At 46.1% G+C, this 24,847-nt stretch overlaps 1 protein-coding gene across 2 annotated transcripts in view; it reads right to left on the bottom strand.

Moving 5' to 3' along the window:
• Window positions 1–22,865, bottom strand: part of ATP6V1A (ATPase H+ transporting V1 subunit A) — a 61,343-nt gene extending 38,478 nt beyond the window's left edge. The window contains exons 1-6 of one of the 2 annotated variants that reach the window (XM_077479654.1): window positions 22,775–22,865; window positions 17,027–17,122; window positions 12,947–13,075; window positions 10,947–11,161; window positions 8,251–8,388; window positions 5,616–5,767 (exon numbers count right to left, since the gene is read on the bottom strand). In XM_077479654.1, the coding sequence (XP_077335780.1) occupies window positions 5,616–5,767; window positions 8,251–8,388; window positions 10,947–11,161; window positions 12,947–13,075; window positions 17,027–17,108 (716 nt within the window). In that variant the 5' untranslated portion in view covers window positions 17,109–17,122; window positions 22,775–22,865. Of the gene's footprint in view, window positions 1–5,615; window positions 5,768–8,250; window positions 8,389–10,946; window positions 11,162–12,946; window positions 13,076–17,026; window positions 17,126–22,774 lie in introns of both variants that reach the window. The other variant, XM_077479653.1, reaches the window with a different exon arrangement.
• Window positions 22,866–24,847: the final 1,982 nt, after the last annotated feature.

Genomic DNA, 24,847 nt, shown 5'->3' with positions numbered 1-24,847 from the left:
TGTGTTTTATTTACATCTGTCTCTGAAATGTCCCTTACCGACATCCTTTTGGTCTAAAAATCCTGAGTTTATAGCTGCCCCACCTCTCCACTACCTTCTCAGCCAATAGAAACATGTCTGTGTATACTGTGTGATTGTATACTGTGTGGCCCCATAATCTCTGATTGCCTGGGGGCCCCATAATCTCCTATTGCTCGGGGGCCCCATGAGTTGTCAGTCCACCCCTGCCTCCACCTTTCTTATGCATACATCTCCAATAGCTTTAAATTATGATATCCAAGGAACTTGTATTGTTTTGCTGTTCTGCGAAATAAAAACTTTAAATGATAAAAAAAAGACAAAAGAAGACAAAAAAAAAAAGACATGATGGCATCCGTTTTTATTGATTTCATTAGTTTAGCTGAAACGTTTTAACCACTTCAGCCCCGGACCAATTTGCAGCCAAAGGACCAGGCCCCTTTTTGCGATTCGGCACTGCGTCACTTTAACAGACAATTGCGCGGTCGTGCGACGTGGCTCCCAAACAAAATTGGCATCCTTCCCCCCCCCCCCACAAATAGAGCTTTCTTTTGGTGGTATTTGATCACCTCTGCGGTTTTTATTTTTTGCGCTATAAACAAAAATAGAGCGACAATTTTGAAAGAAATGCAATTTTTTTTTACTTTTTGCTATAATAAATATCCCCAAAAAATATATAAACAATTTTTTTTTCCCTCAGTTTAGGCCGATACGTATTCTTCTACATATTTTTGGTAAAAAAAAAAAAAAAAAAAAAAAAAAATCGCAATTAGCGATTATTGATTGGTTTGCGCAAAAGTTATAGCGTTTACAAAATAGGGCATAGTTTTATAGAATTTTTATTATTTATTTTTTTTACTAGTAATGGCGGCGATCAGCGATTTTTATTGTGACTGCGACATTATGGCGGACACATCGGACATTTTTGAGACCACTGTCATTTATACAGCAATCAGTGCTATTTAAATGCAGTGATTCCTGTGTAAATTACACTGGCAGTGAAGGAGTTAACCACTAGGGGGCAGTGTAGTGTTATGTATGACGTTATGTGTTTTTTTTTTATTGTAGGGGGCGTGGCCTGGCATGTGACGTCACTGATCATCTTTCCCTATAAAAGGGAAGAGACGATCGGTGACAGCCACACTAGGAACCACAGGGAGAGGTTTGTATACACAGACCTCTCCTTGTTCTTCATCTCTGTGACCCGATCTCGGGACACCAGCGGCGATCGGGTCCGCTGGTCCCGCAGCCATGGTCACGGAGCTCAGGACCAGGTCGGAAAACAGCTTCCGGCGGCGCGCTCCCGACCCACGGCTGGGCACTTAAAAGGCAACGTACGGGTACGTGCTTGTGCCCAGCCGTGCCATTCTGCCGACGTATATGTGCAGGAGGCGGTCCTTAAGTGGTTAAGCAAGGCTGCAAACTGAACGTGAAATGACCCTCTCCCTAGTTCTTGCCTAGGTGAGGGTGAAGTATAAACCCTCCTTAAATGTGGGAACTTCAGTCTTTTTTTCATATTTCCATAAAATCTTCTGCCCTTGCTGTGGTTTTAACTTTGGATAGTAAAATTTTTTTTTTTCTGCCAGTAAATCCCTTATACAGCCCACTTTCCGTTTCTTGTCTGGTCATTAGCCTAGGCTTATGACATCATGCACAGCTTTCTTTTGAGAGTTTGCCAGGAAGGGGGGGTGAGTCATAAGAGGGCCAATGAGAGCTGCAAGGCTGGAGGTGCGCCTCCGTGTGTGTGTCAGGGCTAGGCTCAGCCTTTCCTTCACTCAGCTGTCGGCTAATTGCCAGCTCCTATCTCTCCACAGTGACTCAGCTGTTGATGATATCCTGCTCGTGAGTCCTGCCTACTTAAGCTGTCCAGCCCAGTGGATCTTGGCCTTCGCCTTGGTCAACATCACAAGAGACTATCTCCTGCATTCCTGTTCTAGACTGGCTTTGCTGACATCCCCTCTGGCTCCAGATCCTGCTTGCTTTTCCACTACATTGATCCCTGACTTCTGGCTTGGCTGACTATACGTTCCGGTTACTGAACTCTGGCTGCGTTTTGACTACATTGGTTCTTTTTACTTTTATTATTAAACAAGTGTGATCTAACTGTACTTCTGTCTCGGCCCGATTTCATGGTTTCTGACCGTGTGTGATTTACCCCCTAATGACTAGCCCTTTTTTTTTTTTTTGCGATACGGCAGTGCGTCGCTTTAACTGACAATCGTCGTGCAATGCTGTGCCCAAATAAAATCGACATCCTTTTTATCTCCACAAATAGAGCTTTATTTTGGTTGTATTTGATCACCTCTGCAATTTTTTTTGTCTTTTTTTGCACTATAAACAAAAAAAAAAAAAAAAAAAAGGAACGACAATCTTGAAGAAAAAAAAAAAAAAAACATTTTTTGCTTTTTGCTATAATAAAAAAATAAAAATAAAAAAAATTTCTTCAGTTTAGGCCAATATGTATTCTTCGAAATATTTTTGGTAAAAAAAAAAAAAAAAAAAAAAAAAAGGCAAAAAGCGTACCTCGATTGGTTTGCGCAAAAGTTAGTGTCTACAAAACGGTGGATAGATTTATGGCATTTTTTTTTTATTATTATTAGTAATGGTGGCGATCTGTGATTTTTATCGTGTCTGTGACACTGCCACGGACATATCGGACACTTTTGACACCATTTCACATTGCCGCGGACATATCGGACACTTTTGACACCATTTGACATTGCCGCGGCAATGCTGTGCCCAAATAAAATTGACATCCTTTTTATCTCCACAAATAGAGCTTTATTTTGGTTGTATTTGATCACCTCTGCAATTTTTTTTGTCTTTTTTTGAACTATAAACAAAAAAAACAAAAAGAAAAAGGAACGACAATCTTGAAGAAAAAAAAAAAAAAATTTTTTGCTTTTTGCTATAATAAAAAAATTAAAAAAATTAAAAAATTTCTTCAGTTTAGGCCAATATGTATTCGACAGATTTTTGGTAAAAAAAAAAAAAAAAAAAGAAGAACGACGACAATCTTGAAGAAAAAAAAAAACATTTTTTGCTATAATAAAAAAATAAAAAAATTTCTTCAGTTTAGGCCAATATGTATTCTTCGAAATAAAGTAAAAAAAAAAAAAAAAAAAAAAGGCAAAAAGCGTACCTCGATTGGTTCGCGCAAAAGTTAGTGTCTACAAAACGGTGGATAGATTTATGGCATTTTTTTTTTTTTATTATTATTAGTAATGGTGGCGATCTGTGATTTTTATCGTGTCTGTGACACTGCCACGGACATATCGGACACTTTTGACACCATTTCACATTGCCGCGGACATATTGGACACTTTTCACACCATTTGACATTGCCGCGGGCATATCGGACACTTTTGACACCATTCACATTTATACAGCGATCAGTGCTATAAAAATGCACCGATTACTGTATAAATGTCACTGGCAGGGAAGCGGTTAACACTAGTGGGAGCGATCAAGGGGTTAAACCCGTTCCCTAGGGAGGTGTTTCTAACTGTGGGGGGGGGGGGACTGACTGGAGGAGGAGAGAGATCGCTGTTCTTGATCACTAGGCTCAGTACTCGCCTAACAGAACGGGGATCTGTTTGTTTACATTGACAGATCCCCGTTCTGGCTCTCTGTGCAGCGGTTGTGTCCGGCGGCCACACGCGTCAGCTATAGCGCACACACGCCTGCAATAGCTGTTAAAATGGACCAACGTACAGCTATGGTTATTATACGGGATCGTGCCGACCTGCCGCAGCATAAATGACGGTTGCTGGTCGGCAAGCGGTAAAAAAAAAAAAAATGTGATATTGGCATAGCTATATGCACATCCCAATACCCTCTGGTGTGTCACTTAGGTACCACATTATGTGATGCAAGAGGGGAGGGGGGGGGGGGGGGTCTAAACTTCAATAAAGGGATGTTGGGAGCACTCCAGGCAGCGCTGGGTGGACAGATAATAAAACAAAGTTTACGCTTTTAGCTAAAGCTGAGAGTTTGCTTTACGTTTGCTTTATTATTTACAGGTGTGCATTAAAAAGCCAAAATATTCTGAAAACCTATTAAACTGGAGCAGACAATTGTACGTCAGCACCAGGTGACGGGCTCACAGCGCACGCACTTCCCGACCTACGTCCGCTTTCCAGAGCATTAGGAGACATTAGTAAGAAAATAGATTTCAGGAAATTATATTGGCAGCCTTTACATTTTTTTTTCTTCTGAAATGTATCTGGATGAGTGTTTTTTTTTTTTTCCTTAAAGTGGAACTAAACTCAATCAGCATGAACTATTTTTATCGTTATGCTGCTAGTGTTACTAAATAGAAAGGAAGGTATATTATACATTTTTTTTTTTTTTTTTAACATTTCTTTAGTTGCTTTCTGCTTTCTGGCCTAATGGCCAAAATGATGTCATGCATCCCATCCCAGGAGTCTTCGTTTTCATGGGAATTTTTTTATTTAATTTTTTTTCCCCATCTGGAAAAAGGGAAGAGGGGCTTTTTAAGCACTTAAGGACCGCCCACCGCATATATACTGCGGCAGGGCGGCCCCATTGCGCAAAACGACGTTACCCATTGGTTGTTTTGTGCACGAGTTACTGTGGGCGCGTGCGCACGTCGCACAGGAGGAGGGGGGGGAACAGATTGGCGGGTCTGGCGGCCACCCGCGACCGCTGCTCAGAGAGGCAGAATGGGGATCTGCGGCTGCCTATGTAAACCTACAGATCCCCGTTTGGTCAGGGCAGTACAGACCGATAGTCTGTTCCTAGTGATTCGGAACAGCGATCTCTCTACTCCCAGTCAGTCTGCCCCCCCCTCCCCCAGTTAGAAACACCTCCCTAGGACACACTTAACCAATTGAGCGCCCCCCTAGAGTTAAAGTGGAAGTAAACCCATGGATTTAAACAGTTAAAAAAAAAAAAAAAGGCATGCCGGGAATGCTAACTGCACATTGGCTGTGCTCTCAGCCAAACTATCAAACCATCCAATGGCTGGTGTCATAACGAATCACATGTGCAGCACCATAGCATTTGAAGATTAAACAGAGGCAAAGATGGCAGCTTCCTTGGCTGAAACCGATAGGGGAGTTTACTTCCACTTTAACCCCCTTCCCTACCAGTGTCATTTAGACAGTAATCAGTGGATATTATAAATGTCAATGGTTCCAAAAAAAAAGTGTCAAAAGTGTCTGATCTGCCCACCGCAATCCCACTAAAAATCGCTGATCACTGCCATTACTAGTAAAAAATATAAAAATATATTTTTATATCTATATATCTATCTCTATCTATCTATATATATATATCTATCATATAGATGTAGATATAGATATATATATGATATCTGAGGGAGAAGTCACTGCTTACATTCTTTTAGCACAGGTGAAAGGTAAACTAGCTGAGTGTGTGAAAAAGGAGACCCCAGTGCCCTCTGCTGGCTGGATGAAAAAAACTGCATATCGGTATGCAATATTTCATATTTAGCGGGCCAAAAAAAATGTAAATATTAAATTGAGTCCTGATCAAAATAAAACGGAAATAAGTACATATCATTTACACTTTCCCTCTTACAGAACACACACAGTAATATAAAGCGCACTCACGGGAACAGAGCGTCCAAAACTCTCTGGCCAGTCAGAAGCGGGTGATTGGCTGGCAGCTTCTCTGTCACTGGTCGAACTGTTCTCACTGGCCACACCTGGACCATTGTGAACTTCTCCTTCACTCCTTCAAACTCCAACTCCAGCACTACATCCTATAAAGGATAACGAGGGAGAGAGAATTAATGAATTGTGTAATTTCTATACATTATAAAGTTCTTTTGTGCCAGTATCACCACACTGTTGTACTAGAATAGTGGAGATCTGCATCTTCACTGGTCTCGCAATTCGATTACAATTAACACGTCCACGATGCATCACGATACTGCGCAAACTAAATTTTTCGGCAGAGGCGCGGCTGGGGTCAGAGGCAGAGGCGCGGCTGGGGTCAGAGGCAGAGGGACGGCTGGGGTCAGAGGCAGAGGGACGGCTGGGATTAAGGACACTCATGCAATTTTTACAGGAAAGAGGTGAAATTCCTGTCTAAATCGCATGCAGTTTCCAGCACCAGGCTCGTCATAGTGATTTCGGTCTGGGTTAACACAGGACCGGTACAGGAGCGGTGCAGGAAACAGTTTGCGATTCAGACCGGAACCGCACAACATTCCCGTTCAAATCTCATGTAATTCTTTGCATTAGGATTTAAAGTTGGGCTCCACCCGAAAGGGGAAGCGCCACTTGACTGTCTCCTCCCCCCTTCCGATGCCATATTTGGCACCTTTTGGGGGGGGGGGGCAGGTAACTGTTCTGGACCACAGCAAGCTAAGCCAGAATTTTGACCCCCCTCCCCTCCCCCACAGTCCCTTCCCAGATCCCAGAAGACTGCAGCCCATTCGCAAACCACTGCGTGCTTTACCAGTCCCAAGGCTTCACTGCTGGCTTCCCTTAGTCAGGATGGCGGCAATTAAAGAATTGGCTCAGGTGAAGACACCAGACAGGTAAGTGCCCTAATATTAAAAGTCAGCAGCTACAGTATTTGTAGCTGCTGACTTTTAATTTTGGGGGGGATGGAAGCCTGAAGGCTCCTCTTTAAGGGTCCAGTTCACACCAGAATGAGGTGCGATAAACCTGCGCTCCATGTAGGTTTCCTGCACCCCATTCAAAAACGCACTGCACTTGCAATCCACAGTGGGAGTCGATGCAATGCCAACACCACCTCAAAATGCAGGTCGCAAACGTAGTTTATATGCCTGCATGGTACAGAAGTACCATGCGATCCAGCTGCTCTATGTTTTGTAAAGTAGTGCTGCGGTCTGGCGCAATTTCAGCCAATTCAAATAAATAGCCTGAAATCGCACTGCACCCGGATCGCGTGTGAATCGCACAGGAATGTACGGCGCATTCCTGTGCCATTCATGGTGTGAACCGGCCCTTACAGGGGTTCACCAATTCAGTTCGGAATCATGACAGGTTTGCTTTAAAGCTGAATTTTAATCTGCTTATATTTTGCATTCCTCCCCTTTCCCATCGACAAAATTAATTTTTTAATTAAAAACCTTTCCATTATCATTACATACTTTATTTTAGACCTGGCGATGTCATCACCGGGTCTCTATGTGGCTTTATGCAAAGCAGGCAGATCGTGGCTGGTGGGAGGGGCCAGACAGGGGGCTGTACATAGCTTCCTGAAAACATCACAGCATCTGATAAGGGAGTCACAGCTAAGATTCCCTGAGATTGTTTTAGCACAGCTGAAAGGTAAACTAGCTCAATGTGTGAAAAGGAGACTACAACGCCATCTGTTGGCTGGATAGAAAACTGCATAATACTAATATTATAAGCAGCAGGCTCTTGGGAGCAGTTAAGTAAATATAAAAAAAGCCTTGATGGGTGGGTGCGAGTCTGAAAGAGTAGACATTCCTAGGAAGGCTGTATTCGCATGTAGACCACCTTTAGGTGACCTTCATAAATGAAAGAAGTGAAATCCAATCAATAAGAGGTTAGCAAGGGACAGTCAGTCTAGAACAGGGGGGAGGCAACCTGGGACCCTCCAGCTGTTGCGGAACTACAAGTCCCATCATGCCTCTGGGAGTAATTGTAAGTGCCAGCCTTGCAATGCCTCATGGGAAATGTAGTTCCACAACAGCTGGAGGGCTACTGGTTGCTTACCCCTGGGCTAGATGATGCGGAACATCTTTCAACCAGGAAATAAGGCAGGCTTCTATTTGATTTGCTGAAACTTGTAGTGCACATTGTGAGAAGCTTACAGTGTGCACTAAAATCAGAGTAAGCCATTTCAATACTGGAGAGGAACCTGTGCAAGATGGAAGGTAGGGCTGGAGGACCAGCTTTCAACCTAAACTGCCTCAGACCAAAAAGATTAGCATGGCCCCCTCCACTATACTAAATTGAGGAAATAAGCCCCTTATTTTGGAATTTGTGATGGAAGCGAGACGTACAGATACCTTCTGTTCTAAGAAGACTCTACTGAGCTCCACACTGGTTCGGTTGAAGGGACTGTTGGTTCTTTTTAGCCAACCTCACCATAATCTGATGGTTTAGTAGTCAAAAAAAAAAAATTGTTTTCAGTATGTCTGCATCTAACATTTGCCATTTTTTAGCACACAGTGAAGATTAAATACAAACTCAACACGTGGTTATAAAACTGTAACTAAGCGGGAAGGTGTAATAAACTCACAGAGGTGTCATAGTGCCCAGGAGGTGCTATGAAGGTGACCGTGCCCCGGTTGCGAGGAGGAAGCATGATCTTGTGTTTGATCAGGGAGTTCTCGAAAACGGACCCGTAGATGTCTCCTCCAGTAATATGGCTGCCAACCTGAAAAACAAAAAAAATAAAAAAAAATAAATAAAAGAAACTTTGTATTAAAACCTGGGACTGATCATTAAAACCGCTTCCTTGCCCAGGCTGTCATGGACCCCCCTCCCTCTAGAGGTGCGTCATCACGATGAGCTGGGCTCAACGCCACCCACATGTCACTCCGTGCAGGAATAAGGGGCACCCACCACTAACAAGAGGAAGAAGGACCCATGACTGTCAGAATACTCCTGGATTTAAAGAGTAATTCCACATTTGTTGAGAAAAAAAAAAAAACACACACACCACACTCCCCTCTGGGTGATCCATGTACATTGCAAGGATTTTATCAAACTATGTTGCATATTTCTACCTTTTGTTACTCTGAAGAAACAGCTGTTTGTCTGTGTCCATGTTCAAAATGAATCTGTATGTGATCTCATAATGATCAATCAGCTGCTGCACCTGCTGGGCTCTAATAAAGAGGCTCCAAGCACACTGGAGCTCATAAACTGTAGTTTATTGGAGTTTGGGCGTTTTTTTTTTTAAAGCCCATAAACTCCACTCTAGGTTAGCCTATGTGTCCATGCACACATGGACATTTTTCAGCTTTAATGAGCAGTGTAGTTTATGGGCTTTTTTTCTGAACGCCAGAAATTCGCGTTCAAAGTGCCGTTTTTCACCGCCAAAAAACGACAAACGCTTATAAATGCTCATAAACACGCGTTAGTGTTTGGCATTCTATTTTTTCAATGCATTGTGGGAGTTTGGAATGCACTGTGGTATTTTTGGAGTGTACTCTGTGTATTTTTATTGGAAACGCCCATAAACGCTAACGCTAATAAACGCTCATAAACGCTAGTACAAAACGCTGTTAAAAGCAAGTTTTTCAACCAGCGTTTTATGCCAGCAATCTGGCGTCCAGAAAAAGCTTTTTTGAGCTTCAGTGTGCATGGAGCCAGAGTCTGCATCCTTAAAGATGCGATTCCCCTTTGGGAGCACCTCACCGTAAATGAAGTTTTTGGTCCTCCAAGGGCATAGAGATAAAAACGGTGGCCATCTTGCCATCGCTTATCTCTATGGAGAAAACCCTGCCAGCGCCGGATGGTTCCCGGGCTCAGAGATAAGGATACTGGGGTCCAGGTGACCAACTACTACTGGCTATACCAGCCTTTCTCTTTTTTTTTTACATCGCAGGAACCCTTAAAAAATGTTTTAAGTCTCAGAGAACCCTTTGTTAAAATGAATTCATTGGAGGTCAATGGGAAGAACATCCCTAATACCATGGTGGTCAGGAAGCCACGCTTCAACACAGCTAAAAAAAATATCATAGGTGCCATGCTGCTGGCTCAGCCTAGTGGCATTGGCCCTGAAACTATGGAGGCCCCATCAAATGGAAGGTGAAAGTTGTGGAGAAGTTTAAAGCAGGGTTGGATTACGAAAAAATCTCCCAAGCTTTGAACATCTCACAGAGCACTGTTCAATCCATCATCTGAAAATGGAAAGAGTATGACACAACTGGAAACCCAACAAGACATGGCCGTCCACCTAAACTGACCAGCCGGGCAACGAGAGCATTCATCAGAGAAGAGACAAGAAGCCCATGGTAACTCTGGAGGAGCTGCAGAGATCCACAGCTCAGGTGGGAGAATCTGTCCACAGGTCAACTATTAGTCGTGCTCTCCACAAACCTGGCCTTTATGGAAGAGTGGGGAGAAGAAAGCTATTGTTTAAAGAAAGCCATAAGAAGTCCCGTTTGCAGTTTGTGAGAAGCCATGTGGGGGACACAGCAAACATGTGGAAGAAGGTGCTCTGGCCAGATGACATCAAAATTTTACTTTTTGGCCTAAAAGCTGATACTGGGGTCCAGGTGACTACTACTAGCTATACCGGATCTTTTTACATCACAGGAACCCCTTAAAATATTTTTCAAGCCTCAGAGAACCCCTTGTTAAAATGAATTCATTGGAGGTCAGTGGGAAGAACGTCCCTAATACCATGGTGGTTAGAAAGCCACCCTTGAACACAGCTAAAAAATATCATTAGGTGCCACGCTGCTGGCTCAGCCTAGTGGCATTGGCCCTGGAACTATGGAGGCCCCATCAAATGGGAGGTGAAAAAAAAAAAAAAACATCACAGCTCAAGGAACCTCTAGCAAACTCTGTAGAAACCGTAGGGTTTAACGAAACCCTGGCTGAGTACGCTATACCATGAGGTGAATAAAATGACAGCCTTCAAGCATCCTGTCTTTCGTGACCATGAAGATACCGTGGGGTCTTTACTTTAATAAAGAAGAACATGCAGTATTAGTAGTAGATGCTTTCGCATTTCCAAGAGCAAGTCGGCAACTGTAACCTCACCTTGAAATAAGCAACAATAAAAAAAAGTTCCCATAAAAACCAAAAAAAAGATATCATGGCAAGTAATAAAAAAAGTAAATAAAATAATAATTAGGCCAGTGGGTAAGCCTTCCTTCCAGTATTTTCTTTTGACTGTTCATTTGAAGCATTTAAAACATCTAAACCTGACCTGAGGAACAGGTCTGCAAGATGCCCAGGTGGCACCTACAGCCTACTCACCCTTAAGCTTTTGGAGGGGGTGAATTCCCACTTGAGGTCCTTGCTGAGGGCTGAGACGTTGACACCTCGGGGGATGTAGATGCTCTGTGTGGCGTCACTGATGTCCTTCAGAGGTCTCTGGATACCATCAAAGATGGACCCCATGATGCCTGGACCCAGCTCAACGGAGAGGGGCTTCCCAGTCCGTAGCACAGGGTCTCCGACTGATACACCAGCTGCATGACGGGAGCTTAGGAAAAAAAACGTACTTTATAGAAAACTCAGTGATGACAAAAATCACTTAAAAATGACAGTCATGGTACTTTTTGCTTTTTAAAAATTCAAGGGATTGCATTTAAAATACAGTGCCTTGAAAAAGTATTCATACTCCTTGAAATTTTCCACATTTTGTTAATTTTTGTCATTTTATAACTAAAAATTTAAATAATTTTATTGGGATTTTATGTGATAGACCAACACAACGTGGCACATAATTGTGAAGTGGAAGGAAAATGATAAATGGTTTTCAACATTTTTTACAAATAAATATCTTACAAGTGTGGGGGGGCATTTGTATTCAGCCCCCTTTACTCTGATACCCATAACTAAAATCTAGTGAATCAACTGCCTTCAGAAGTCATCTAACTAGTAGAGTCCACCTGTGTGTAATTTATTCTTAGTATAAATATCTGTGAAGCCCTCAGAGGTTTGTTAGAGGACCTTAGCAAACAAACATGAAGGCCAAGGAACACACCAGGCAGGTCAGGGATAAAGTTGTGGAGAAATATAAAGCAGGGTTAGGTTATGAAAAAAAATCTCCCAAGCTGTGAACATCTCACGGAGCTCTGTTCAATCCATCATCTGAAAATGGGAAGAGTATGGCACAACTGCAAACCTACCAAGACATGGCCGTCCACCTAAACTGACCGGGCCGGGCAAGGAGAGCATTCATCAGAGAAGCAGCCAAGAGGTCCATGGTAACTCTGGAGCAGCTGCAGAGATCCACAGCTCAGGTGGGAGAATCTGTCCACAGGACAACTATTAGTCGTGCTCTCCACAAATCCGTCCTTTATGGAAGAGTGACAAGAAGAAAGACATTGGTGAAAGAAAGTCATAAGAAGTCCAGTTCGCAGTGTGAGAGAAGCCATGTGGGGGACACAGCAAACATGTAGAAGAAGGCGCTCTGGTCAGAGGAGACCAAAATTGAACTTTTTGGTTTACAGGCAAAAACGTTATGTGTGGCGGAAAAATAACACCGCACATCACACTGAACACACCATCCCCACCGTGAAACATGGTGGTGGCATCATCATGTTGTGGGGATGATTTTCTTCAGCAGGGACAGGGAAGCTGGTCGGAGTTGATGGGAAGATGGATGGAGCCAAATACAGGGCAATCTTAGAAGAAAACCTGTTAAAGTCTGCGGGGTTCACCTTCCAGCAGGACAACGACCCGAAACATACAGCCAGAGCTACAATGGAATGGTTTACATCAAAGCATATTCAGGTGTTAGAATGGCCCAGTCACAGTCCAGACCTAAATCCCATTGAGAATCTGTGGCAAGATATGAAAATTGCTGTTCACAAACGCTCTCCATCCAATCTGACAGAGCTTGAGATATTTTGCAAAGAAGAAGAATGGGCAGAAATGTCCTCTCTAGATGTGCAAAGCTGGTAGAGACATCCCCAAAAAGACTTGCAGCTGTAATTGCAGAGAAAGGCGGTTCTATATTGAGTCAGGGGGGCACCATACAAACGTACCCCCCCCCCCCACACACACACACACACACACACACTTTTCATATATTTGTAAAAAAAAAAAAAAAAAAAAAACATTTATCATTTTTCTTCCATTTCACAATTATGTGCCACATTGTGTTGGTCTATCACATAAAATACATTTACCCATTTGGTTGTAACATGACAAAATGTGGGAAATTTCAAGGGGTATGAATACTTTTTCAAGGCACTGTATAACTAGACAATCCTCTTCAGAAGTAACAGAACCTAATAAAAGGATACAGGTCTCCTCGTAGACTTGGATGGTGGCCATTTCACCTTCAAGACGAATAATTTCCCCGACCAGCTCAGAGTGTCCCACACGCACCAGCTCGTACATGGCGGCTCCGGACATATTGGATGCGGTCACCACTATTCAGAGAGACCACATGTCAGAGTGAGACAGAATATACAGTATCAACATTACATGGATATCCAGACCATACAGTAAGACACACCAAGGCCTCATTCACATAATCTAACAAGCCCAGACAAGGCAAGTACAGTAATACCTCGGATTGCGAGTAACGCAGTTAAACAAGCATTTCGCAATACGAGCCATTATTATTTTTTAAATCCTTGCGGTTTGCGAGTGCTGTCTCACAAAACGAGCAGGATTCAAAAGCCTTTGCGGTACCACATTTGACCAGAGGTGCATGGGCCCCGGTGACACTCGGAGCCGCTCGGATGCACTCGGAAATACTAGTTTCCCCGAGCCTTTTTGAGGGTTTTCCGAGTGCATCCGAGCCGTCTCTGAGCATTTCCAAGTCTCTCCGGTGCCCCCAAACCCCCCCCCCCCACCCAGGCTACATGCGGTACTGCATACAATAGAAGTCAACGTGGAACAAATTATCGAATTATCTTCGCTTCCACTGACTTCTATGGATTACGGGCATTCTCCTGGAACAGATTACACTCGTAATCCAAGGTTCCACTGTACATCTGCGGACAGGATCCCGGCTGTTACAATCAGCAGCCACTGCTCAGTCCGTAGAACTGAATGACCGGTAGAAAAGAGCTGTCCCCATGTATCTGCACATCCTGTGGTTACTAGCTCATTATGAAATACTTACCTCAGAAAGAAGCCCCCGTATCGGATCGCGGTCCACGCCGAGGGAGCTGACATCTTGCCCTCGGCGTGTCTTCCAGGGTTTGTGTCTCCGGCGCTGTGAGTGGCCAGAGCCATGATGACGTCACTCAAGCGCACCAGTTTTCTGCCTGGCAAGGTCCAGCAGCATCTGCCGGACCTTCAGACGGGCATTCAGAGCGCATGCGCCGCTGACGTCAGCGGCTGCATGCAAAGGGAATATCACCTAAACCATACAAACCATACACGATATTTTACCTACAGGTAAGCCTTATTATAGACTTACCAGTAGGTAAAAGTGTAAAATGTGGGTATACTATCACTTTAAAAGTGGAACTCCCACTTTAAAAACTTCTGAAACAATGATTCCCCCCCCCCCCCAACTGGGGTGGTTAGCTAGCTTGGGGGGGCATTGGGGCACACACAGATACAAGTTCTTTATCCAAACCCTTTAACCACTTCAGCCCCGGACCAATAAACACCCTAAGGACCAGAGGTCTTTTTACAATTTCGCACTGCGCTGGTAATTGCGCGGTCATGCAATATTGCACCCAAATGAAATTTGTGTCCTTTTCTTCCCCACAAATAGAGCTTTCTTTTGATGGTATTTGATTGCCTCTGCGATTTTTTTTTTTTGCGATATAAATGGAAAAAGACCGAAAATTTTGAGAAAAAATGATATTTTCTACTTTTTGTTATAAGAAAAATCAAATAAACTCAATTTTAGTCATACATTGAGGGCAAAATTTATTCAGCCACATGTCTTTAGTAAAAAAAATGTTAATAAGCGTATATTTTTTGGTTTGCGCAAAAGTTATAGCGTCTACAAACTAGAGTACATTTTCTGGAATTTACACAGCTTTTAATTTACGACTGCCTATCTCATTTCTTGAGGTGCTAAAATGGCAGGGCAGTACAACCCCCCCCCCCCCCCCCCCCAAATGACCCCATTTTGGAAAGTAGACACCCCAAGGAAGTTGTGGAGAGGCATGTTGAGCCCATTGAATATTTTTTTTTTGTCCCAAGTGATTGAATAATGACACAAAAAAAAAAAAAAAAAAGTTTACAAAAAGTTGTCACTAAATGATATATTGCTCACACATGCCATAGTTATATGTGGAATTGCACCCCAAAATATATTCCGCTGCTTCTCCTGAGTACGGGGATACCACATGTGTGGGACTTTTTGGGAGTCTAGCCGCGTACGGCACCCCGAAAACCAATCACTGCCTTCAGGATTTCTAAGGGTGCAAATTTTTGATTTCACTCCTCACTACCTATCAGTTTTGAAGGTCATAAAATGCCAAAATAACACAAAACCCCCACAAATGACCCCATTTTGGAAAGTAGACACCCCAAGCTATTTACTGAGAGGCATGTTGAGTCCATGAAATTTTTTTTATTTTGCCACAAGTTGCAGGAATTTTACAATTTTTTTTTTTTTTGCACAAAGTTGTCACTAAATGATATATTGCTCACACATGCTATGGGCATAAGTCAAATTACACCCCAAAATAAATTCTGCTGCTTCTCCCGAGTACGGGGATACCAAATGTGGGGGACTTTTTGGGAGCCTAGCCACATACGTGACCCCGAAAACCAAGCACTGCCTTCCGGATTTAAATATAAAATGCTACCAAAAAAAAAAAACCTGTTAGCGATGGCAGGGATCAGGCCTGACTCTGCGATCGCTGCAGTTATGTGTTTAGTGTTTTGTAAGTGACAGTGATCGATCGATACTGCACTGGGGTGGGCTGGGCGGAGGGGCAAAACGCAGGTGCTAGCAGGTATCTGGGCTGATCCCGCTAACAATGCATTTTTTTGGAACCCTAAACTGCTGGGGACGCTAGTATAGATCTGATCAGATCAGATATTGATCTGTTCAGATTCTATACCACTACGGGAGATTTATGCTTTGCGTGTGGGTGTTAGTGGTACTGGCACTAAACTAGCGCTGCCTGGGGCGACGCAGACCCTGACCCTAAAACCTAATTGATATCACCCGCCGGGTGATCAGGGGGTTAAACCTTTATTGGGTAATAAATGATGGGTGCCCTGATGCTATAAAAAGCAAACTAACCAGAGTCACCCGTAACACTTATACGGTGATCACTGGTGAAAGGGTTAACTAGGGGCAATCAGGGGGTTCAAATTTTATTAGGTAGTATATGGGGGTCCCTGGCGCTATATAAAAACCTGACGGGGAACCTAAATAACTAACTGGCTAACCAGCGTCACCAGTGACACTTATACTGTGATCGCTGGTGAAAGGGTTAACTAGGGGCAATCAGGGGGTTAAAACCATTATTGGGTAGTATATCGGGGTACCTAGCGCTATAAAAACCTGGCGGTGAACCTAAAAAAATAACTAGCTACCTAGCGACACTAGCGACACTAATGCAGCGATCAGAAAATGATCGCTTAGTGACACTGGCAAAAGGGGGTGAAAGGGTTAACTAGGGGTAATCAGGGGGTTAAAACCATTATTGGGTAGTATATCGGGGTACCTAGCGCTATAAAAACCTGGTAGTGAACCTAAAATAAATAACTAGCTACCTAGCGACACCAGTGACACTAATGCAGCGATCAGAAAAATGATCGCTTAGTGACACTGGCAAAAGAGGGTGAAAGGGTTAACTCTAGGGGCAATCAGGGGTTAAAACCATTATTGGGGGTGGTAGGGGGGCTACCCTGAACCTAACACTAACTGCCCTAACAGTTTTTACTTTTAAAACTGACACTGAATGCAGTGATCAGTAAATAAATGATCATTGCAATCAGTGACACTGTGACTGGGGGGGGAGGGGGGAGGGGGGGCGATTTGTGTGCCTGTGTGTACCTACATGTCAGTGTAGTGTTGGTGCACACTTACTTTCTGTCTTCTCCTCGTAGTCCGGTCAAAAAAACCGCCCGAGGAGAATGACATCACTTCCTCCTTCCTGTGTATACAATACACAGTGGGAGGAAGCTTCTCATTGGCCAGGAGCAATCGAGAGGGGGTGGCCAGAAACCAATGGCCATCCCCTCATCTCAGATCGCTCCTGCAGCGAACCGGACCGCGGTATCCAGCGGGAGGGGGGTCCGATCGGAGCCCCCCACCCGCTGGAAGGCAGGCACGTACATGTACGTGCTTGTGCCTGCCTGTGCCATTGTAATGACGTACAATAGCAATACGGCGGTCCTTAAGTGGTTAACATACATGATAGAAGCTGGGAATGTCGTAGCGGTGCACTCACCAGGTCCAGAAACTCCATGGACGTAGCCAAACCTGCTCTCATGTTCTTCATCTCGGATCTTTGGCAGTTTGGAGAAATCCATCTTCAGTTCTTAAACTGCTGCAAGCGAAGACAATGTTTTTACTACAGCTCAGCATATAATGGGTAATCCTACAATAAATCTATATACGTTAGCCACACAAAAATCACATTTTACTTCTATTCCTTATAAATCCACATTAACGGTCTTACCAGAGACATTACGCTCCACCGAGCGGTTATGGTCTTTCGACATGTCTGAAGGCAAAAGTCCTGATGTCCCCAAAGCCTCTTTGATTTTAACATTTTGGGTGAAAAAAATAATAGCTCTGGCTAAAATACTCGCGTACACTGCAGTGCGGTCCCACGCGTTACGTCTTCTCCGTCACATATCGTAGACCCACACCAAAATGGGTGGGTTATACGTTTTTTATTTAATGTAGAAGAGATGTCACTGCTCCACAAAGCTGTATAAAAATCCTGACCAAAAAAGGAGCCCAACAATGCTAGGTAGGCCCACACTAATGATATCAGATAACATATAATATAATATATAATAATAATAATAATAATAATCAGATAACTTTATTAAACCCAGATATAGCACGCTACAGCCCTGCCTGGGACCGCCCCTCTCTAACAATCTCCCAAACATGGGGCTTGATCACAGCGACTTTATCCGACATCATTGGCGTGCGACATCCTATATTCCCTTTTTTCTTTTTTTTGAATACACAATCTGTCGGCTACAAACATTTACCACACGACAAAGAATTCCCAGAGTACTGTAGGTTAGCTAAAAATCACAACAGCAGTCGTCTATATTCAGGGGGTCCCGTTTTAATAAGGAAAAAGCCCGGCTCCAAAACGCGTTAAGTTTCTGTATACATATTAGACTGAGTTATTAAAAGGGGTTGTAAAGGTTTGTGTTTTTTCACCTTAATGCATCCTATGAAACTTGTCCCACGGGAATGCGCTCTCTCTCCCTGCAGGGGGTTCTGGGCTCTTAATTGCATAGATTGATAGCAGCGCAGCCATTGGCTCCGCTGCTGTCAATCTAATCCAATGACATGGGTGCTGGGGGGGGGGGGGGCGCTGCCGAGTCCTGCATTCGGCCCTCCCATGGACACCAAATGCTGGTCTCGGGAGTGCGCCCCCAAGGTAACCCCCGGGAGAACGCTTCTTTTAGGGCAGTGATGGCGAACCTTGGCACCCCAGATGGTTTTGAACTACATTTCCCATGATGCTCCCCTACAGTGCATAGTGCCAGAGCATCATGGGAAATGTAGTTCCAAAACATCTGGGTGCCAAGGTTCGCCATCACTGCCCTAGGGGGTTATCTGATGTGGGGAGGAGCCACGAGAGCCAGCGGGGGGACCCCAGAAGAGCAGGTTCGGGGCCACTCTGTGCAAAACGAGCTACACAGTGGAAGAAAGTGTGATATGTGTGTTTTTTTTTTTTTTTTTTTTAACTCCAACCTTTAGTGTCACTAAGTTTTTATGCTTTTTTTTTTTTTTTACAGCATTTTTTAGTCAAGACAGTAACAAATAAAGAAAATCTGTGCAAAAAAAAAAAAAAATCAAACATTCCCTTTCAAGCCGATTCCCAGGCTCTACCCTTACCCTCCCGCCATCCTCCCGTTCTATGAAGCAGCCCTAGATATGAATTTCCACTGTACCTGGGCTGAAAAATATGCAATTATGTCCTCAGGGAAGTCACGCTTCTCATTCATAAACTGATGTCTGTGGCCACTAGAAGGAAGGATCTGCAGGGCGCCCTACACGTCTTATCCTTTTTTTTGATAGAAGGCTCCCTTGTACAACATCTCCCTAGGGCAGTGATGGTGCACCTTGGCACCCCGGATGTTTTGGAACTACATTTCCCATGATGCTCTGGCACTCTGCAGTGTAGTTGAGCATCATGGGAAATGTAGTTCCAAAACATCCGGGTTGCCAAGGTTCACCATCACTGCCCTAGAGCATGTGTCTAACACAAAGCCCATGGGCCAAACTCAGCTCACGAGGACATTTCATATGGTCCTTGCACCTCCCCGCCCCCCACTTTGTCTTTGTCTTAGCACTCGGCAACAGAGAGGAGGAGAACTCCTTCACCAGATCCCGTGCCTCTTTCAGAAGCGTAGCACCCCCTCGTCTCCACCTAGTCTTAGCCTTGTACACACGGTTGGAGAATCCGTCGGAATGTGTCCTATCGGACCGTGTTGTCGGATAATCCAACTGTGTGTGGTATGCATCAGACTGATTCCGTCTGAATATCCGTCGGACCCAATTTTCCCACATGTTGGAAATATTTCCCGACCAACTGGGCCGATCGGACATACTCCGATCATGTGTAGCGAATTTTGATTGGACCAAGTGCCACGCATGCTCAGATCAAATTCCTACATCAAAGCTATTGGCTACTAGCCTGAATGTAGTCCCGTCGTAACGAAATTACGTCATCACGTTCTGAAAGATCGGATTTTTCGACAACTTAGTCTGACCGTGTGTATGCAACAGTTTCGGACAAGATCCGACGGGCAAAATCCGACGGGTAAAATCCGACAGGCAAAATCCGACGGATTTGGTTGTCGAAATCTCCGTCCGTGTGTACAGGGGCTAAGGTTTTCAGCGGACTGCAGCAGTTGACTTCAGCTTACTCTGGCCCTCCTCCAGACCCTGCACTTTCTGCTCCCCAGCTCCTTCCTTACTAAACTCCTTTCTACACCCCCTGTGCGCTCCCAGCACAAAGACAGAGCTGCTGTAAAAAAGCACTTGCTACCAAGAAAAAATAAAATAAAGTAGTATCCAGCAGGACCGGGACAGGGGCGGTGCCGGGGGTGGGGGGGGCGGTCGGAAGGGTGGTCCCCCGTTAGGTAGGCTGCGATTTCTAATTGCGGCCCTGCTCCAGGCCACTGTACAGAGGGGCGTCGGGGGCTGTCACCAGCGTCAATCCGAATGATGAATATTTTGTATTGCAGTGCAGGGGACACCGTCAGATGGTAAAACTGTTTTTTTCAGGCCGAGTTTGAATAGATCTTACAACCAAAAGATTGCAATTCTGTGTGTGACTAGAGAAAGTTATAATGGACCCCTGGAACAAGAGGAGGTGAAGCTCCCGGGGTGGCGAGGAGTTAACACGCTCCCTCCCCCACTCTCATAAAAATAAAAAAAAACAGAGCGCGCTCAATTAGTTTTCCATCCAGGGAAAAAAGTAAAGAGAATATTGCAGAATCAGCACATTTCTGAAGACTGGCGGCTTTTCTAGAACTGCTGTGAAGATATTCTGAAACGCTGGGGAGAGACGCAGAAATCCTGACATGCGGCTGCAAAAGGTCCAAGTTTTCAGGTTTCCTTTGGCCTGCGGGCTGAACAAAAAGAAATCTAACAGGTCCCTCCATATAGACAGAATGGATGGAGGACTTTCTGGCTGCTGGAAACTGTATTCCAATGGCGGACACCTGCAGCTTTCTGAACACCTGAACAGATGTCAAACACAAAGCCCGGAGGGCGAATCCGGCCCTCCTGGCCATTTCACGGGGCTCTCGACCTCCGATGTAGGGGAGTGCGGGGGGGCTCTCGACCTCCAATGTAGGGGAGTGCGGGGGGGGCTCTCGACCTCCATGTAGGGGAGTGCGGGGGGGGGCTCTCGACCTCCGATGTAGGGGAGTGCGGGGGGGGGGGCTCTCGACCTCCAATGTAGGGAGTGCGGGGGGGGGGGGGGGGCTCTCGACCACCGATGTAGGGGAGTGCGGGGGGGGGGCTCTCGACCTCCGATGTAGGGGAGTGCGGGGGGGGGCTCTCGACCTCCGATGTAGGGGAGTGCGGGGGGGGGGCTCTCGACCTCCGATGTAGGGGAGTGCGGGGGGGGGCTCTCGACCTCCGATGTAGGGGAGTGCGGGGGGGGGGCTCTCGACCTCCGATGTAGGGGAGTGCGGGGGGGGGCTCTCGACCTCCGATGTAGGGGAGTGCGGGGGGGGGGCTCTCGACCTCCGATGTAGGGGAGTGCGGGGGGGGGGGCTCTCGACCTCCAATGTAGGGAGTGCGGGGGGGGGCTCTCGACCTCCAATGTAGGGGAGTGCGGGGGGGGGCTCTCGACCTCCAATGTAGGGGAGTGCGGGGGGGGGCTTTCGACCTCCGATGTAGGGGAGTGCGGGGGGGGGGGGGCTCTCGACCTCCGATGTAGGGGAGTGCGGGGGGGGGGGGCTCTCGACCTCCAATGTAGGGGAGTGCGGGGGGGGGGCTCTCGACCTCCAATGTAGGGGAGTGCGGGGGGGGGCTCTCGACCTCCAATGTAGGGGAGTGCGGGGGGGGGGGGCTCTCGACCTCCGATGTAGGGAGTGCGGGGGGGAGCTCTCGACCTCCGATGTAGGGGAGTGCGGGGGGGGGGGGCTCTCGACCTCCGATGTAGGGGAGTGCGGGGGGGGGGGCTCTCGACCTCCGATGTAGGGGAGTGCGGGGGGGGGGCTCTCGACCTCCGATGTAGGGGAGTGCGGGGGGGGCTCTCGACCTCCAATGTAGGGGAGTGCGGGGGGGCTCTCGACCTCCGATGTAGGGGGAGTGCGGGGGGGGGGCTCTCGACCTCCGATGTAGGGGAGTGCGGGGGGGGGCTCTCGACCTCCGATGTAGGGGAGGCGGGGGGGGGGCTCTCGACCTCCGATGTAGGGGAGTGCGGGGGGGGGGCTCTCGACCTCCGATGTAGGGGAGTGCGGGGGGGGGGGCTCTCGACCTCCGATGTAGGGGAGTGCGGGGGGCTCTCGACCTCCGATGTAGGGGAGTGCGGGGGGGGGGGGGGGCTCTCGACCTCCGATGTAGGGGAGTGCGGGGGGGGGCTCTCGACCTCCGATGTAGGGAGTGCGGGGGGGGGGGGCTCTCGACCTCCGATGTAGGGAGTGCGGGGGGGGGGGGGGGCTCTCGACCTCCAATGTAGGGAGTGTCCAATCATAGCACAGAGCTATGTAATCACACCAGTGTGAAGCAGGCCTTACCATGCCTAGAGAATAAATAGTGTAACATTATTACTTAAAATTTGCATAGTCCACAGTGTGTTTATATCAATGGATCGTGCCACTGAAGACAAGTCTGTATACTGCTGTTGAGTGAGCACTGTCATCTACGGTTATATTCTACTATCGTGATAGGGTTGTATCTCTGGTTACAGCGGAGCTCCACCAAAAAGGGGAAACTCCACTTGTCTGCCTCCTTCCCTTGTCCGGTACCACATTTGGCACTTTGTGGGGGGCGGGGGGGGGGGGTACCTGGTTTTGAGTCCCACTTCCTGCCGAGTTTGCCGCGATTTGCGCATGTTCAGTAGCAAACAGCTGTGAAGCCGCAAGGCTTCAGTGCCGATTCCTTACCCAAGATGGCGGCATCAGCACCCAAGAGCTGATTTAAGAATCCAATTGGGTGAGGACACCACTGGCTCCCTGGACAGGTAAGTGCCCTAAAAGTAAAAGTCAGCAGCTACAGCATTTGTAGCTCCCGATTTTACATTTCTTGGCGGGGGGGGGGGGGGGGGGTCCTGGAGCTTTAGAAACCCAATAAAAACGTGGAAACAGAAGCAATGAAAGCGTCGGAGGTGGTGATCTCCCAGCAACGTGCCTGTAGGTGTTCCGTTAGTAAAAAAAAAAAAAAAAACAGCTGATGAAATATTTACACGGCCTCCAGCTGTGTGTGGATACGATGATGGGTGACAATATGCGCGTTTGATCCCAAAATTACCCGCTGACCTCACCTGAACCAGAAACGGAGGAGTAGTGCCGCGTCAGACGGGCGATTCTGCCAAAAACTCCGATCTCTCACCTGGAAGACAGAAAAACGCGGTGAGCAGCTGAAATCAGAGCGCCGGTCATTGATCATATCCACAGATTATCAATACTGATCGGGTTCGATAGGAAGGGGGCAGAAAACTCTACTCCAAACCTTTAGGGCCAGTGTCTTGTCATATAACGTCCTCCATCCTCCATGTGCATGCGCAGTACACAGCAACACAGATTCCGAAAATTGCCGAGGATGAACGGTGCCTGCGCTGTGAGTCCAGGTTCTAGCCCCACCATCCAAGTGGACACAGAGTAGGAATAAAAAAAGAGCCGAGCGCAGCGAGGCCGAGCCCGAAGCGTGGCGAGCAAAGCTCGCCCGCGAGGGGCCCTCCAATATTCACAACCCTATGTCCGCTTGGATGGTGGGCTACCACCTCCACTCACGGCGCAGGCGCCGTTCAGCTTCGGAGATTTTCCGAAGCTTCGTCTGCTCCGTACTGCGCATGCGCAGTACGGGGCGGACACTATTTGATGGCCGGACACTATACGGCAGAACACCGGTTTACACCACAAAAACCACCCAGATCCGCTCCGGAGGCGTTTCTGCATGCGCGTTTTTCATGTGTTTTTGTTGCGTTATCAGATGCATTCCAGATACTTTTTTTTTTTTTCGTTTTTTTTTTTATTTCTTTTTTTTTCTCTCTGTACTGGGGGTCAGTGCATTTTCATGTGCATTCCAGTAGTCAGTGCAGGAAAAAAAAAAATGCAGCATGTTCTTTTTTTTTCTGGAACTGGGAAAGTGACTGCACAGGAGTGAACTATGCCATTGGAAACCATATAAACCTAATTTCAATGCGTTTTTGATGGGGGAAAAAAAAAAAAAAAAAAGCACCGGACTGCATGTGGTGTGAACGGGCCCTTACTTGTGTTTTTTACTTTCTTGCTTTGCTAAAACACTCCATCTTATGTTTTGTTTTTTAGCATAGAACTGGGAGGTTGGAGCCTTTGTCAAGCTTATGCTATTGTATTACCACCAAAAAAAATTTATTTATCCATACCCACAGTGCTCATAACCCCCCCACCCACCGTACTCATCTCCTTCCATACCCACCCCCGAGAGAGATCTTCACATTCCTGTTCTTGTGAGTAACCCATTATGGGGTTTAAATATTAAATTGTATTTAACTACTAAACTTAGTGGCGCTTTTTTCTCTTTTCTTCTTCTTGTCTGTTCCTGGAAATCAGTTCATGCTGGAAGTAAAAAACTCAGAATCTGGAAGATCAGGGAGGTCAAGGAGGTCAGGAAGGTCAGGGAGGTCAGGAAGGTCAGGGAGGTCAGGGAGGTCAGGACTGTCAGGAAGGTCAGGAAGGTCAGGAAGGTCAGGGAGGTCAGGCTCAGCCGACACGCACCCCGCAGACCATCACTCCTAACTTCTCACAGTAGAGCTCTAATTAAATGACAAGTAAGTGAAGCCGATGTCACCTCCGTGTGACAGACATGTGTTCTGCACAAAAAGCAGAAATAAACCCAAAAGCAAACATTATACTGCAGCTTACCATTGCATACAGTGCCTTGTATTCCACCCCTTGACATTCCACATTTTGTCATGTTACAGCCAAAAACTAAATGTATTTTATTGGGATTTTATGTGATGACCAACACAAAGTGGCACATGAGGCTTCTTGAGTCAGTTATTTCTCAAAAGAACAAGCGCTTTTGCACGTAGCAGTTGGGACAGACCATTTACCACCAGCAGGGGTGGCTAAAAACGATCAACTTTTATTTGTTTATATAAAACCCAAATCCCAAAAAGGAAGGGGGGGGGGGGCTGCGAGCGTCGACGGTAAAACACCGCTAGTTTTAACGGCGTTATACCGTCATTTTAGCTGCGCTATTCAGCCACTAGCAGAGCACATTTAACCCCAGTTAGTGTCCGAATAAAGGGTTAAATGCAGCTGTGTAGTGCCGCTGCCAAAGAGCTTTGCAGGCGCATCGGCAGTGGTGCCCATTAATTTCAATGGGCAGGGGCACTTTAGGAGAACAGTAT

Source organism: Lithobates pipiens, unplaced genomic scaffold, assembly GCF_037356315.1.
Source record: "Lithobates pipiens isolate NorthernLeopardFrog02 unplaced genomic scaffold, aLitPip1_a1.2 Scaffold_16, whole genome shotgun sequence".
Taxonomy (NCBI): domain Eukaryota; kingdom Metazoa; phylum Chordata; class Amphibia; order Anura; family Ranidae; genus Lithobates; species Lithobates pipiens.
This window is presented reverse-complemented; position numbering and strand designations above follow the sequence as displayed.